At 38.5% G+C, this 15,898-nt stretch overlaps 1 protein-coding gene across 1 annotated transcript in view; it reads right to left on the minus strand.

Annotated features, from left to right (window-relative positions):
* ARAP3 (ArfGAP with RhoGAP domain, ankyrin repeat and PH domain 3) overlaps positions 1-15,898 on the minus strand; it is a gene marked incomplete at its 5' end in the record, with an annotated part of 117,575 nt that overhangs the window by 18,078 nt on the left and 83,599 nt on the right. Inside the window, 4 exons of the mRNA XM_081325543.1 lie at positions 3,474-3,537; positions 5,705-5,740; positions 6,935-7,017; positions 11,742-11,875. Coding sequence (XP_081181669.1) covers positions 3,474-3,537; positions 5,705-5,740; positions 6,935-7,017; positions 11,742-11,875 — 317 coding nt within the window. The remainder of the gene's footprint in view (positions 1-3,473; positions 3,538-5,704; positions 5,741-6,934; positions 7,018-11,741; positions 11,876-15,898) is intronic.

Below are 15,898 nucleotides of genomic sequence, written 5' to 3' on the forward strand. Positions count from 1 at the left end.
ATTCTTATATCTCTAGCTTTATTAAGATTCTTCTCAAATAAATTGTTTAATTTTGTTTTACAGTTTTCCACTAATGTTTCCTTTTTCTACAAAGTTTCATTTAACCTCCATCTGAAGGAACTGATTTTCCTTTTAAGTATTAAAAAAGCAGGCCCTGCCCTCATAAGAAGACACGTTCTGGGACAAATTATATTGCAATTGAGATAACTACACAACTACATAAAACTACACAAAACACATCCATGTATAAAAGTTGTTTCAAACTGTCAGAAACATCTGAGCATTTGAGAAGAATACAATTATTTAAACAATAGGAAATCATTATCAAATTAAAGGAAAGGAACTATTTGCCACATGTTGCTCTAAAGATTAAGCATTTGGAAATATACAAATGAGGCATTCAGCCTGAATAGGACTGTAGATAAATTTATCTGGATCTTTCTCTCTTAGAAATGTATTCCTCTTAAGCCATCTTTTCTTGGAATTTTTGCCATGATGTTTGAGACAGGCAGGCAGCTTTCCATCAGTATGATTTGCCTGTCATCTAATTTTAGTAATCTTGTTTTCCTAGTCCTCTTCCATGTAAGAGAAGAATGGATGAGAACACTGCCCGAGCCTCTTTGAGCTTTTTTCTTACAGCTTCAATAATCATGTGTTTCTACATGGATCAATAGGAAGGAATAATTGTCAATGGACTTACAAGTTATTCTATCACTCTGATCACTAATCTTCAGTTTAGGAAGAGTACATTTCATAAACCCGTCAATGACTCTAGCTGGTATTTACTTTTCAATTCTTTGGAACAGTGAATCACAACTACAACAACTTTATGTTTTCTTGTGAGGTGCAGTATATCTCTTCTGTCCTTCAGTAAACCAGTCTTGTCTCCTATTCCTTGGGATCTTTTTAAAATTCCTTTGAAGTCTTGAAGACAGTTTCTTCTGCAAGAGCCCGTTTTTTAATTCCAGTGGGGAGCTAGGGGATCAGCCATATTTGACTTAATTCTCACTAACAGAGATGAAATGATAGAAGGTGTTGAAACCACAGGAACCTTCGGGGGGAGTGATCATGCAATATTGGAATTCAACATTATACAAGCGCAAACAATAGAACACAAGCAAACTAGAGTCTTGGACTTAAAGAGGACTAATTTCAACAAGCTTAGAGAGAGTTTGGGAAGAATTCCATGGACGAGAATCCTCAAGGGGAAAACAACTCAAGAAGCTTGGGAAATTTTGAAAAGTGGGATTATAAAAGCCCAGTCTAGCACAATACCAATGAAGAAGAAAAATAACATCTCTCAAAAAAAACCAACATGGCTGCATAAAGAACTCTCAGATAAATTGAAAGACAAAAAGGACAAGTATAAAATGTGGAAAGAGGGGCTCATAACTAAGGCAGAATATCAGCAAATAGCCTGAGCCTGCAAAGCTGAAGTGAAGAAAGCTAAGGCTCAAAATGAACTAAGGCTTGCAACAAAAGTCAAAAAAAGCAAAAAAAACTTCTTTCAACATGTAAAAAACAAGAAAAAAGTTATGAAATGATTGGTCCACCAGTGGGAGAAAGTGACAAGAAGGTGACAAGCAACAGGGAGAAAGCAGAACTACTCAACTTGTTTTTTGCATCCATATTTACACAAAGGGGAAAACAGCCAAACCTATCAAAAACGGTACTGTAAAAAACAGATTAGAAACACAAGTTAAGATAGGCAAGAAAATGATAAGTGAGCACCTGTGCACCCTAGATGAGTTCAAATCACCAGGACCAGATGGACTATACCCCAAGGTTCTGAAGGAACTGGCAGATGTGATCTCAGAACCACTGAACCATATCTTTCAAAGATACTTGAGCACTGGGGAACTACCAGAGAACTGGAAAAGAGCTGAAGCGATTCCCATCTTCAAAAAAGAAAAAAAATGGATCCAGGAAACTACAGACCTATCAGCCTGACCTCAATACCTGAGGATCTTGGAAAAGATTGTTGTGATTCCATGCCAGCCTGTGCTCCCAACAGCTGGGTCTGGGGAATCTGAGGAGGAGGAGGAGGGGTTCGGAGAGCCATCAGAGTCGGAGGGAGGCTCTGATGAATTACAAGACTCACAATCAGAGCAAGAGCCTGGCCCCTCCCAATGTGTTCTGGATGAGACTCAGCTGTGTGGGGAAGATGAGTCAGACTCTGAGGAATCACAGATGGATGTCATTATAGATGCTCGTAATAGAAGGCAGTTAACTAGAGCAGATCAGAGGAAGACTATACGGCAACTCAGCGAAAGGAGGAGAAGGAGGAGAAGGAGAAGCCACGCCTTGGGACTGATTAATAAAAAGGGAAGGTGTGGGTGGTGCTGGTTGCTGAAGGCAACCATTTGTAAAGAACTTCAAGGGAATCATGGTCTGTTTGTTTTACTGGGGAAATTCTTGTTTAACTCTGGCTCTGTTTTGCTGTTTGAACCAATTATTCTTTGGGAAAGTATTCTGTTGTTTTTTGTTTTGAGGAAATAAGTATCAGGACTGTATCTCAAATAAAAAGGGTTGGCTTTTCCAGCCTACTGATAAAAAAGGGGTTGTTCTTGTAACCCAACAAGGATGGTCGTAGACTGGGATAGAACAAAGATAATCAAGCAATGAATTAGCGAGCACCTAGAGGCAAACAAAGTCATTACCAAACCCAGCACGGGTTTGTCAAAAACAGATCATGCCAGACAACTTTTATTGCGTTCTTTGACCAGGTGACAAAATTAGTGGACCAGAGGAATGCTGTGGATATAATTTACTTGGACTTCAGTAAGGCATTTGATAAAGTAGACCACAACCTACTACTTGATAAGATAGAAAAATGTGGGTGAGACAGCATCAGCACCAGATGGATTTGTAGCTGGCTGACCAGCCATACTCAGTGTGTGGTCCTCAATGGAACTGCATCTACATGGAAGGAAGTGTGTCGTGGGGTGCCCCAGGGCTCTGTCCTTGGCCCAGTGCTCTTCAACATCTTCATCAATGATTTGGATGAGGGGATAGATGGGGAACTCATCAAATTTGCAGACAACACCGAGCTGGCAGGTATAGCCAATACTCCAGAAGATAGGGTTAAGATACAGAAGGATCTTGACAGACTTGAACAGCAAACCACACTCCTTACTAACATGAATGCTGATACCTAGTTAGGGTAATGAAACATCTGCAAGAAAACAAGCAAGCTCAGAGAGCACCAAGGACCCCACATATATGTAAGATGAAAGGCAAATATTTATTTCTGCGCTCTTTATTTTCATATTTGAAATCAGTTGATGTGTAACTAGGGTTCATTCTGTCCACGGCTCTCCTTTTCTACCAACAATTAAAAGTATAGTTCATTAAGAAAAGTATAAAACAACCTTTGTCCAGCAAACATCTTTTCTGGAGATGAACCAGTATATTCAAGTTACTATCATATTAGCTTCATAATCAAATATGCATATCTTTTTTTCATTACTTACCTGAGCTTTCAGAATGCTGGTGACCCAGTCCCATAGCTCAGATTGCCCTGTGCAAGTTAAATACCTACAGAATAAACACTAACAATTATTTCCAGTTCTGGTGATCTTTGTCTCATTAACTTCTCTAATTCAACAAATAGTATAGCATTCACCAGAGCAGCTAAAAGTTTTTTCAGAGAAAGAACTCAACAATGGAACATGAGAAGTGCCCTGTCAAAAGCAGCATTTTCTAAAAGCAGCCAAGTAGATAACTATTGTTGCTCATCTTTATGAACTCACGAACAGTATTTATTCCCAATTTTTGTTTGAACTTGTAGTTAAAACTTTCTTTCATTAAAGATTAAAGGAAACTTACCCTTCAAAGATGTCAGACCTCTTGATCGAAGGGTTTCTAATAGGTTAAAACCAGTTAACGAGCTATTTCCATAAGTGTTTAGTGGGAAGTTATGTGAATTTAGTGTTGTTTCAAAGGTGTAACTATTGTTTAAACAACAGCTTGCCTTCGAAAGTTGTGAGTGCTTGATCACTGGAGGTTTAAAAGAAGAGACTAGACACCCACTTGTCGAATACAGCAAGGGGAAGGGAGACTTTGTAAAATGACTCCTCATTTGCCCTTCCTTCTCTTGCTTCTCTTCTGCCTTTTTTTAACTGCCGTGGCAAGAGAGATAATTGCCATTCCCTCAGTCAGAATTTCCATTTGAAAAGAAAGCTGCTTGTTATTTAAAGTCCACTGTCTGATATTCAAACTCTCACCTCTTGAGTATGAAATTTGCAGAGGGTCACAGAAAATAATAGAAAACATCAGTACTATTACTAATGGATTTTTGCTGACGTCAGGATTGAAGTAAATATGCTTTATGGATTTGTTTATAGATAAAAGATGGGATTTGGGAAGAAGCATCTGTTGCATTTTAAGAAAAGGTGACAAGTTACTAAAATTGTTTATACATGAAGGTAGGAAATCACTTCTTTATATATTACTTTTCTTTTTATTATATTATTATTTTTCTTTCTTTTCTAATTCTATTTTTCCTTTTCTGTACATTCTATATTTTAAAATTTGTATTAGTTTTTATTTTATTTGAATTCTATAGACAGCAAATGACTCTAGGTAGTATACATCATAAAAACAAAATAATGAAAACAGTACAAAATAAATATATGATCATATTTATATTATAAATTATAATCTTTAATAACAGTGTTATTTTTAAAAATGGAAATCATGAATGATCATCACCCTGGAGATGTTGCAGTTCTCTCATCTTTAGCTTATCAAAGAAACTATGTATTTAAACTTCTTTAAACTCTGCTACCACAGAATTATAAACTACATCCCTGGAAGTAGAAAATCACTGTTTCCATTTGTTAAAGTTGAATATTTACTATTTACACTGCCTACATCCCCAAGGTAACCTGACAGGCCCAGTAGCATTATCTCACCAAGGTTTTTCATCAAGAATGGAAACAAATCCAAGGTGTGCATTAAATTTTGAATGGTGACATTTGTAGATTGAAATGCAGCCAATCGAAATATGGTAAGGACGTTATTTACCATTGTATAAATGAGATGAAACAATATTTGTGAATTCTACTGTCATTCTTTCCTTTAGCTTCTCTGTGCTTGAGATGGGAAAAGCACCAAGAAAGGAGAACAAACTGAATGGTAGAAATAAGCATAGTCAGTGCTTGAGCACGGGCCTGCAACCCGTGGCTCCGGAGCCGCATGCGGCTCTTTCAGCCGTCTCCTGTGGCTCCCAGTCCTCTGCCATGTGCAGTCTAAAAAAAAAAAGTGGGACTAAAAAAGTTCAATCAATTCAAATATGCAGGGTAGGTGCATATCTCACCTTGGCTCCACTCTTCAGTCAAACCCTGTTCTGCGCACGCGCATATGTACGCACATGCACACACATTTTTTGCGGCTCCCAGTTTTTCCTTTTGTGAGGGAACCGGTTCCGAGTGGCTCTTTCACTGTTTCAGGTTGCTGACCCCTGGACTAGAAGACCTCCAAAATCCCTTCCAATTCCGTTATTCTGTATAATGGACAGTCTTGGACATGCATTGTATGAATCCAGTCCCAAACTACCCAAACTCAGAATTTTTTCTAGATAATATTGTAGATAATATTGAGTTATAAAGCATTGTATTTTAAGTTGTATGTTTTAGGTGCAGAATTATATAACAAGGTTTATATTCACTTCACTGATCATATTTTTGTAAAAGATACTCACAATTGCTGTTTTTGAAGAATTAGGGTAAAGCCCCATCTGTAATAATGAGAAACAGAGTATGATTAGAATTTAAACAAATTAATGAGCTGAAACCTAACACATCCGGGGCTATTCTATAGGCACTTAAATAAATAACTACATAACCAAAACCTATAGTCCCTAAGTTCTTGACAGGAGAAATTTTGTTGATAGTAATTTCCTGCTTTTATTTCTTTTGTGTGTGTGGAAAGGTTGGAGCACTAAAAGGAATCCTAAGCCTTGCAGGTAATTAAGAAATTTCACTCCTTAAAACTTCTCTCTGCCCTCAAATCAGGTTGATTTTTTCCTGTTTCAAACATACTTTGCGGTGCTTGACCATCTTCTGTACCACATATAAGGCACAAAGGCAAAGGATGATTCTAGGGAACAGGAGATGTTGCCCCCACCCAAACATAAAGAAGCTAGGAATGTATCTTCACAGAGGAATGGAACATCTTTCCACATGTCTCTTTGCTTTTCTTTTTTTTTGGGTTGTTGTTCCATTTCATGTATCCAGGGCTTTTTTTCTCATAGAATGCTCAGAACGGAGTTCCGGCACCTTTTTTGGATGGAACCTTGTGGTAGGCAAGGCGGGTTGTATGACATGTGTGAGTTCCGTCACCTTTTTCTTTTACAAAAAAAGCACTGATTAAATCGATGGCAAATGTATATTAAAGTTTCTAGGAAGAACTGGAACTTACTACCAGTATGTTCCGTGCATAAAACTATAGGTAGTCCTTGACTTACAACCATTTGTTTAGTGACCGTTCGAAGTTACAATGGCACTGGAAAAAGTGACTGATGACCATTTTTCACACTTAAAACTGTTGCAGCATCGCCACAGTCACATAATCAGAATTCAGGCGCTTGGCAACTGACCCATATTTACGATGGCTACAATGTCCTGGGGTCACGTGACCCTCTTTTGCAACCTCCTGACAAGCAAAGTCAGTGGGGAAGCCAGATTCACTTAACAACAATGTTACTCACTTAATAATTGCAACAATTCACTTGACAATTGTGGAAAGAAAAGTCCTAAAATGGGTCAACATTCACTTCACTTAACTTCTCTCACTTAAAAACAGAAAATTTGGGCCCAGTTATGGTTGTAAGTCGAGGACCACCTATATAAAGAACAGTAATTGGTGCTTGGACAGTTCTGACATTTAGATAGCTACCATGCTGTAAATATTGCGTCTGATAGCCACTTGCCGTGAAGGTGGTTTCAGTTTTTTCCGGATCCCCAGGTAAACCTTGGCCATATCCAGTAGCCACTCTCGCTCTGGCTTGATACTCTAGAGGTGTACAATAGGAAGACAATCCTCAATTCACATATATAAAGAAAGGATTACAGTTTAAATTAGGATTATTTTGTCCACCTTTATTTCACTACATCCAGGACATTTGACTAGAACAGGGGTAGGCCACCTTGGCTCTTTTATGACTCGTGGACTTCAACTCCCAGAATTCCTGAGTCAGCATGGCTGGCTCAGGAATTTTGGGAGTTGAAGTTCACGAGTCATAAAAGAGCCAAGGTGGCCTACCCCTGGACTAGACAATTACTATTCAACCTTAATGAAGTGGAACTATTTTTTCACTATACAAGCACACTTGAAACAGCTTTTAGTCACTTGCATATGTAATCTAATATGCCAATTCAAAAAAAAACCAAGACAACTTCCTAGATTCTTGAGAAAGGCAACATTCAAATTAGGGACTTAACTTTTCTATTTCCTTACTTTTATTTAAAATGCTCTTGTCCAATAACCTAAGGATACTTTTTTGTCACAGAATTCATTTCCATAGGATGCCTCAGCCAAGACCTTTGAATTAGGTTTGTAGTGCCATGTAAAACAAGAGACCACAGACTATCTTGCTGATCATGAAACATATGGGCAGTTGCAACTGTAGCAGAGGATTACCGTGTTTCCCCGAAAATAAGGCCTATCCCAAAAATAAGCCCTAGCCTGATTTTCATGCGTACACCTAATATAAGCCCTACCCCTAAAATAAGCTCAGTTTGGGGGTGAGGCATACATGTAAAAATCAAGCTAGGGCGGGGATGGGAGCTGCCCCATGCGCCCTGCACCCGCTTCCTGGACAACAAAGTCAAGGTGAACTGCATCACCATGGCTCTGGAGGGGGAGGTGGCCAACTGGGTGGTTTCACTCCACAATGTTGGCACCAAAAAGCTGTATGACTTTGACTACTTCGTGATCACTCTGAGACAATGGTTTGAGGACCCTCTGGAAGACCAGAAAGCAAAGACAAGGGTCAAGACCATCTGGCAGGGCAGACGATCAATCACAGCTTACATCCAAAAATTCTGGGGGTTGGCTAGCCAGCTTCCAGACTGGCCACAAGACATGGAATGAAATACTTCCAACAAGGCCTCAACCTGGATGTCCCAGGGGTCATCCAGAACCCTGTATGAATTGAATTGAATTGAATTTATTAAATTTATACGCCGCCCTTCTCCCTAAGGGTGTATGAGTGCTACATCCTGGCCAGTGAAGTGGAAATCGACCTTGCCATTATCCACAAGACCATATAGCGAGGACCACGAGTGGTCAGAGTACTGGAGAAGAAAGCCCTTCCAATGATGAGCAAAGGAGAGTCCAATCCCAAGCAGCACCCTGGGGTCTGCTTCTGTCGTGGCAAAGAGGGTGATCAAGCAGCTGATTGCTCAAGCCCACAGCAGGGCCCCATGACTAAGCACCCCCCTGAAAAGAGGGAAAGCTATGGCCAACCCAAGACCATTGCCAGAGCAGGGAACAAAGTCGAAGAGTTCTCTTTATCCTCCAGCAAGTAGGAAGATAACCTGATGAAGAGCCAGAAACTGGTTGGAGAGGATGGCAGCAGAGACAATAATCCACTGGTGACTCAAAACTAATGGCAGTAAGGGTGCAAATAAGAATAGCCTCTTTGGGGCAAAAACTGGAATTAGTAGCTTTAACAAACTCTGGATGTACCCGATATCTTATAGGCCAAGCTGTAGTAGAGGGGCTTAGAATGCAACTCTGCAAACTAAAAGTACTGGTGGCATTCCAATAGTTGAATGGCTCCTTAATGGCTTCTCTAGATTTTTAAAAGAACTCACGGAGATGAAAATTGGAACCCACATGGAAACCATACGTTTCATTGTGGCACTAAATATGGATATAGCTTTAATTTTGGGGTTCACATGGCTAGAGAAATGGAATCCTGCGGTATGGGTGAGGGAATACCTAAGATTCCCTCAGCCACACCCAGGCCCCAAGGAGGCTGTGGAAGTAGAACTTTGCAAGTATGCCCCGCCCCACAGCACAAAGGGGAGGATACGGGTGAATTATCATGCCCAGTGAGAGATGGGGAGGGGCCCCCATTCCAGAAGAATACTGGCACCTTAAAGAAATCTTCAGTAAGTGGGAATCAGATCAACTCCCTCCTCGCTGCCCCACAGATTATGCTATCGAGATTCTACCATGAGCTAAGTTTCCCAAGCCTGAGCTATATTCTATGGCACCCAGGGAGCTGGATGAATTTAGAGAATCACTGACAAAAACTTAGCTGAGTGTTCATACAACCCATGAAATCCTGCATGGCAGTGCCCATATTGAAAAAAAAGATGGGTCCTTGAGGCTGCATGTAGACTACAGAGGCCTGAATGGCATTTGCATGAAGAACATATATCGATTGCCGCTGATGAAGGAAATGCTGGCCCACCTAGCCAAAGCTGGACTTGAGAGAGGCATATTAGTGGGTGCAAATTAAAGCTGGAGCCAAGCGGAAAACTGCATTCATTGCCTATTGAATTGTTTCCAGTTCCAGGTTCTTCCTTTTGACCTGCACGGGGCACACACCATGTTCATGCAACTAATTAATGAAGTCCTGCGTGAACATTTATTCAAAGGGGTCTTGGTCTATTTGGATTACATCTTAATTTATACCGAAGCCATGGAGGAGCATGTTAAGCTAGTAGAGACTGTCCTGCAAAAGCTATTGGTAGCACAGTTATATGTGAAATTTCCCAAATGCGAATTTCACCAACCCAAATTGGACTACCTAGGCTACCAGGACTCCCATGAGGGAGTGGAGATGGAGCCAGAAAAGGTGTGAGCAGTACTGGAATGGGAGGCACTGCGCACCTGAAAGCAGTTGCAGAGCTTCCTGGGCTTGGCGAATATTTATAGACAATTCATTTTACTCAGATTGCTTTGCCATTAACCAACATTAAAAACTGAAGGGGAGGGAAAGCCTAAAACTGGAACCCACTTCAAATGGTCTATGGAATGCCAGAAGGCTTTTGAAAAACTCAGGAGATTATTTGCAGCTGAGCCAATTCTAAAACACCCAAACTCTGATAAACCTTTTGCCATTCAGGCAGATGCAAGCAATGTTGTGGTTGAAGTGGTTCTTCTCCAGAAGGATCCCAAGGGGCCTTGCAGCCATATGCTTACACCTCCAAAAACTGAGGAAGAATGTAGATGGATGGTTTGGGGAAAAGAGGCTTATGCGGTGAGATGGGCATTACTCACATGGCGGCACTTCTTGGAAAGGGACAAGGAACCTTTCGAGATCTGGACTGATCATAAAAGCCTAGAAGCACTGAACATGCCCCCCCCAAAAAAAGCTATCATCTAAACAAGTGAGATGAGTGTAATACTTCAATTGATTTAATTTTACATTACAGTGTTTGGGGGAAGAAACATTCTAGCAGATGCCTTGTTGAGAATGCCTCAATGTAACAGTATCAAGAAGGAGGTGGTGGATGCCATCATGCCCGCCAATCAAATAGCGACACATGTTACCACCAGAATCCAGCAGAAAGCACTGTCCGATTTGGCTGAGGACAGGACCCTGGGAATAAAAACAGCCCTGCTCCAAGATGAATGATTCTTAAAAAAAAACCAAGGAAAACATGTGCACGTGCAATGGACTTGCATGGATGGGCAACAAACTGTATGTGCCAGACAGCCAATAGCTCTTAATTTTGCAGAGGAGCCACTACTGTAAAACAGCAGGGCATTTTGATTTCATTAAAACCTTACATCTGGTCCAGCATGAAAAAGGATGTAGAAGCTACGTGGCTAGTTGTGCAGTGGCAAAGGGATGGTAGGCAAGCCATGGGGGCTATTGCAGCAGATGGCTAACCCCTCAGCATCCTGGAAAGAAATCTCCATGGATTTCTTTGTTGAGGTACCTGAAAGCTCTGGGAACACTGTGATTTGGGTTATTGCCACCCTTTTTTCAAAACCAGTACATTTTGTGGCATGCCCAAAGATCCTCTCTGCACAAACCCTGGGAAAACTGTGCAACACATTTATCATCTGCATGGGGCTTCCGAAAGAATTATCTCTGATCAAGGAGTGTAATTTACCTCTCAGTTCTGACAAGAGTTCGTGAAATTACTAGGGATCACTCAAGGTATTAGTTCCTCGCATCATCTTCAGATTAACAGTGCTTATGAACGTACCAGTGGAAAGTACCTGAGATGTTATGTCAGTTATCAGCAGGATAATTGGGCAGACCTGTTTCCAATTGCAGGGGTGGTATATAACAATGCAGTATATAGCAGCATTGGCTTTGCCCCTTTCCAAGTGGCAGAGACTTTGTTGCCATGCCAGAACTCCCACAGAAGGCACCTAAGTGCCTCACCCTCACAATTGCAAACTATGTGGCCAGTGGTTCACCAGGCGTTGGATGAGGCCAGAGAAATGTACAAGAAATACGCTGACAAAAAGACAACCACAGAAAAAAATTGAAGCAGGGGATGAAGTTTATTTGTCTACCAAGTATGGGCAGTCTAGACAACCTTCAAAAAAGCTTGGACCAAAATTTGTAGGTCCTTTCCCCATTGTAAGAATTAGTAACCCAGTGACTGTTGAACTTAAATTACTAAATTACCAGCCATTTGTTTGAAATGGTCTTGGCGGGTCTCCTGCTTGAGCAGGCAGGGGGGGCTGGACTAGAAAACCTCCAAGGTCCCTCCCAACTTTGTTATTCTGTTCTGTTGTGTTAATTTGTCAGATTACTATACCTGTTTTTCTTTGAGTAGAAGCAACTTTTGGTCCTTGATGACAAAGTAGCGTTCCTGAAATTTGTTCCCCAGAAGCTTGGCCAATTCCTCACGGCATTTCAAAAGACCGCATTTTGGGCTCTCACGTTTAGTATCTATAGCAAAATAGAGACATTGGGAATAAATTTGACAAAGACAAGGTATATTTCAAAGACATATACTGGGCAAATTAGTAGAATCGTTATTTAGTAATTATGTGGCAGATATGTGACATCTTTTTAATTTCACGATTCTTTGCTGAATCTGAATATCTTTTTCTAAGAAAGATGGTGATGAGAATGGACACATCCTCTGACGCACTTGAAGGTGGCTGTTGAAAGGTTTGCCTGCTTGCTCGTTACTGTCTGCTATAGGCCTTCTTTTTTTTGGCAACCAGGGGAGCAATTGATCAGTCATGGAGTTCTGCTGTTAAACGATTATGCCCTGGTGAAACACTGAAGGATCACCCAGTGCCTGAATGAGGACATAGGAGCCCTGCCACACCAAGTGATTTTAAACATAATATATAAAGAAATATAAAATAAATTCTATGAAAGAAATCCTGTAGTCTCCAATCTTGGTGTCTCTCCTCTGTTTCAGGAGTAATGCAAAGCAAAATGTTTTGAAATGGAAGCTTATCAATATTCCATTTAATGACTCCAATTATCTAATATTTTAGATGTATTCAAAAAAAGTATCCATTGAAGTTTTCTCAAGATCAATTACACTTACTGTAAGTATCTAAAACATTTCCTTTATATAAACCATCCCAACATTTTTATATTTCTCATGTCAAAAAACAAAACAAAGAAGAAGAAAGAAAAAATACTATATTACTTGAGGGGCTGATCTCTCTTAAACTAAAATTCATTTATATCCAAAATCTTTCTGTTTCTTTAACCATGTTCAAACAGATGTTTAATTTTTAAATATTCCATCTGATAAATCCCATCATCTAATTTCTTAATTCTCACTTTAGCCTTTTTTTTTTTGCCAAACATCTTTCCTGATCAATATGCTACGCTGAATCAAAGAGATGTTGTTATAGGTACAAAAGGCAAATCAAGTAAGATGTTTTTATGGGAATGTTTCACCCCTTCGTATTCATTGAAAATCTTTTCCTTTCTTTCTCTCTTAATTTCTCTTATCATTTATTGTCTCTCAAGTTTTCATAGTTCTCCTGACAGCACTGTAATCCATTTTGTCGAGTCTTTTTTCTTGTCCTCACTAATTTTGTGGTTTTACAGTATAAGTTATCTTTTCCATTTCAAATATTTCTTGCAAGTTTTTTTCCACCTGGGTTAAGTCATACTTCCTTCTATTGTTAGGTTCCATCTTTAAATCTCTTTCCTCTGGTTTATGTTCAGTTGTCTTTTTTATCTGCTCACTCTCTATTTTTATTTTCTGAGAGTTTTTTTGTTGTAAAGTTAAATTGGAGATGTATTCATTTATATTTTCAAAGTTATTTTTATGCATTTCATATATTTTATTGGTTTTTTTTAACATAACATAAATCATTCAGTAATTTGTAAACAGTATGTTGTCTTGGTAACATTTATAAGACAATCTTTAACAATTGATTTCTATAATCTATATTCCATATGTTAATTTCAGTTGATTTCCCCTTTCCCCAAAGTATCTTTCTTTGCAAACATTAGATTAAAACAATTCTCATTATTTTGATAAACAACAATTAAGTGTATAGTTTTTCCAATAATCCTATTTGTCATTTTAGTTGCCTTATTGTAAATCCTGTTACCGTGCTTATTTCAGTTTATTTCTCCCCCCAAATTCTAAATATTCTTACTAGTGACAGTTTTCTCAACAATTAATTACATTTACATTGGTGGATTTAATTCTATTTTTTCCATATAAGCCCTCTCATACTTTTATATTTCTTAATCAATAGGTAAAAAAGTAGAAAGAGCAAAGAAAAGAGGAGAGAGACAAAAAAGAGGAGAAAAAGAAGAGAAAAGAAAAAAGAAAGACAAAAGCACTGAAATACAAAAAATAACATACTACTTAAAATATGTATCGCTCCTAATTAAATATATATTTATTCCCTCAATTTCTTATTCTTTTTAACCATAGCTGAGAATATATACTGCTCAAAAAAATAAAGGAAACACTTAAACAACACAATGTACTGTATTTAATAGTAGGATGTCTTATCTTGTGTTCCCTTTATTTTTTTGAGCAGTATATTTAATCTACTTAAACTTTAAGCATTCCATTCAATAGATCTAATCATCTAATCCTTTAACTCTAATTCAAAACACATTTTAATGCTTTTCTTATCATCACATTTAAATAACTAAAACATTTGCTTTGTTTAGATCATTTCAACTTTTTTTTTACAGAAAGGAAATAGAAAAAAAAATTGTATTAGTTAAAAGAAATCATCCCTCTAAGAGTAATATATTCCAAAGTTTTTCCATTTCTTTAGCCATATTCAAACAAATGTTTCTTTTTTAAGTATTCTCTCTGATAAGTCCCATCATCTATTTTCTTGGTTTCCATTTTAATCTTTTTTCTGTGGCCATTGCCTTTCTTAATCAGAGTATTTTGCTGCATCATTCGTTTCTCTGTAAAGTATTTTTTCTCATTCTTTTTCTTATCTTCAAAGTTGCTTGAATGCATTGAAATATTTCCCACTTGAATTAAATCATGATTTTTTATTTTATACGGTTCCATCTTAAAGTCTCTAACCTCAGAATTATGTTCAGACATCTCTACTGTATTTTCCTGGGAAATTTCTTGGAATGAAATTAAGTTGGAGATAAGTTGATTCATACTCTCAAAGTTGTTCTGTATTTCTTTGTAATTTAAAATCATTGTCCTTTGAAATGGTTGCCGCTTATCATATGTTTCCTTTTGTAAAGTATTCATTGCTTCAGATTTGTTAGTCTCACTTTATTTACACAGCTGTACTTATTAAGAACTTTGAAGGTCAGAGACAAAAATCCTCATCCACCAGTAGGTGTCAGCGTTTGCTCATTTTTCAGATCTTTTTTTCTCTCTCTAAAGGGTAAGTTTTTCCGCTTCCGGTAGCCAAAAGGAGGGAGTAGAAACCCCCTCCTTTTTTCAGAGACTTTTTTGGGACTTTCTTCTTCAGGAAAATAGGTAGGATAGAGAAAATCAATATTCTTACCCAGATTCAAGCATGCTGTTTAAAATCCGCTTAATATAAAGCTTGTGACTTCCATTGTTTTCAGCTATGATTAGACAATGGAGTTAGCTAGCCTTTTCTTCTGTTGGTTTCTGGAAGGCTTCTCCTGGACCATTCGGGGAGACCGCCGTCTCTCCTAAGTCCCTGAGATTTTCTTCCTTCAATCCACCTCTTTGGGGTGGGTTCTGGCCCCTTAGGGTCCCCAACAGAAAGAAATTTCAGCCGAAGGGTTCAGCATTCCGAATCTTCCAACTGCTCCGCTGGAAACAGGAACAGGAAATCCTTTCAAAGTTATTTTTAATTTCCTTGTGGTTTGAGATCATACATCTCCTCCTGGAGAGTGTTCGTTTTTTCTTGGTATATTCTTTCTGCAGATCTCTGGTTTTCCATGATAGCCAAAAATAAGGGTTTTCCTTTCTCTTCAAATAGCTTTAGAGTCACAGTTGAATAGGTATTTATAATCCAGAAAGGTCAATTTTTTTCCTAAAGTTTATAATTCTCGCTTTGTAGGTAGCTCAAAATGTTTTCTCTTTTTTGTAACAGCTGTTCTCTGTTATTAAAGCATTAAAGGTCACAAAGACAAGTTATCTTTTGCTAGGCTTTGCCAGTTCCTGTTTTGGAGCAACTACTATTGTATATTTTTATCCACCACTAGATGTCAGCACCAATTCAGTTTTTGGTTTTCAAAATAAATAATTGCTGTCTTTTGTTTTCATGATTTAAAAAGAAAATCTTAACAAATTCCACCAACTTCAAACTTATTCAGATTTAGATCTTATATTCATTTCATTTCAGTATATTTCTGTCCCTCATAAAAAGTTTAATTCGCCGCTTCCATCTGTAGGAGGGTGGGGCAAAGATCCCCCTCCTTCTCTCTTTTGGAGGCTTTTTGCTTCTTGGGGTTATTTTTCCCCAGGAAATCAATTATCAAGTAGAAGAGAGAAAATCAGTGTTCTTACCCAGTTCCAAG

Source organism: Vipera berus (assembly GCF_964194415.1).
Source record: "Vipera berus genome assembly, chromosome: 3".
Taxonomy (NCBI): domain Eukaryota; kingdom Metazoa; phylum Chordata; class Lepidosauria; order Squamata; family Viperidae; genus Vipera; species Vipera berus.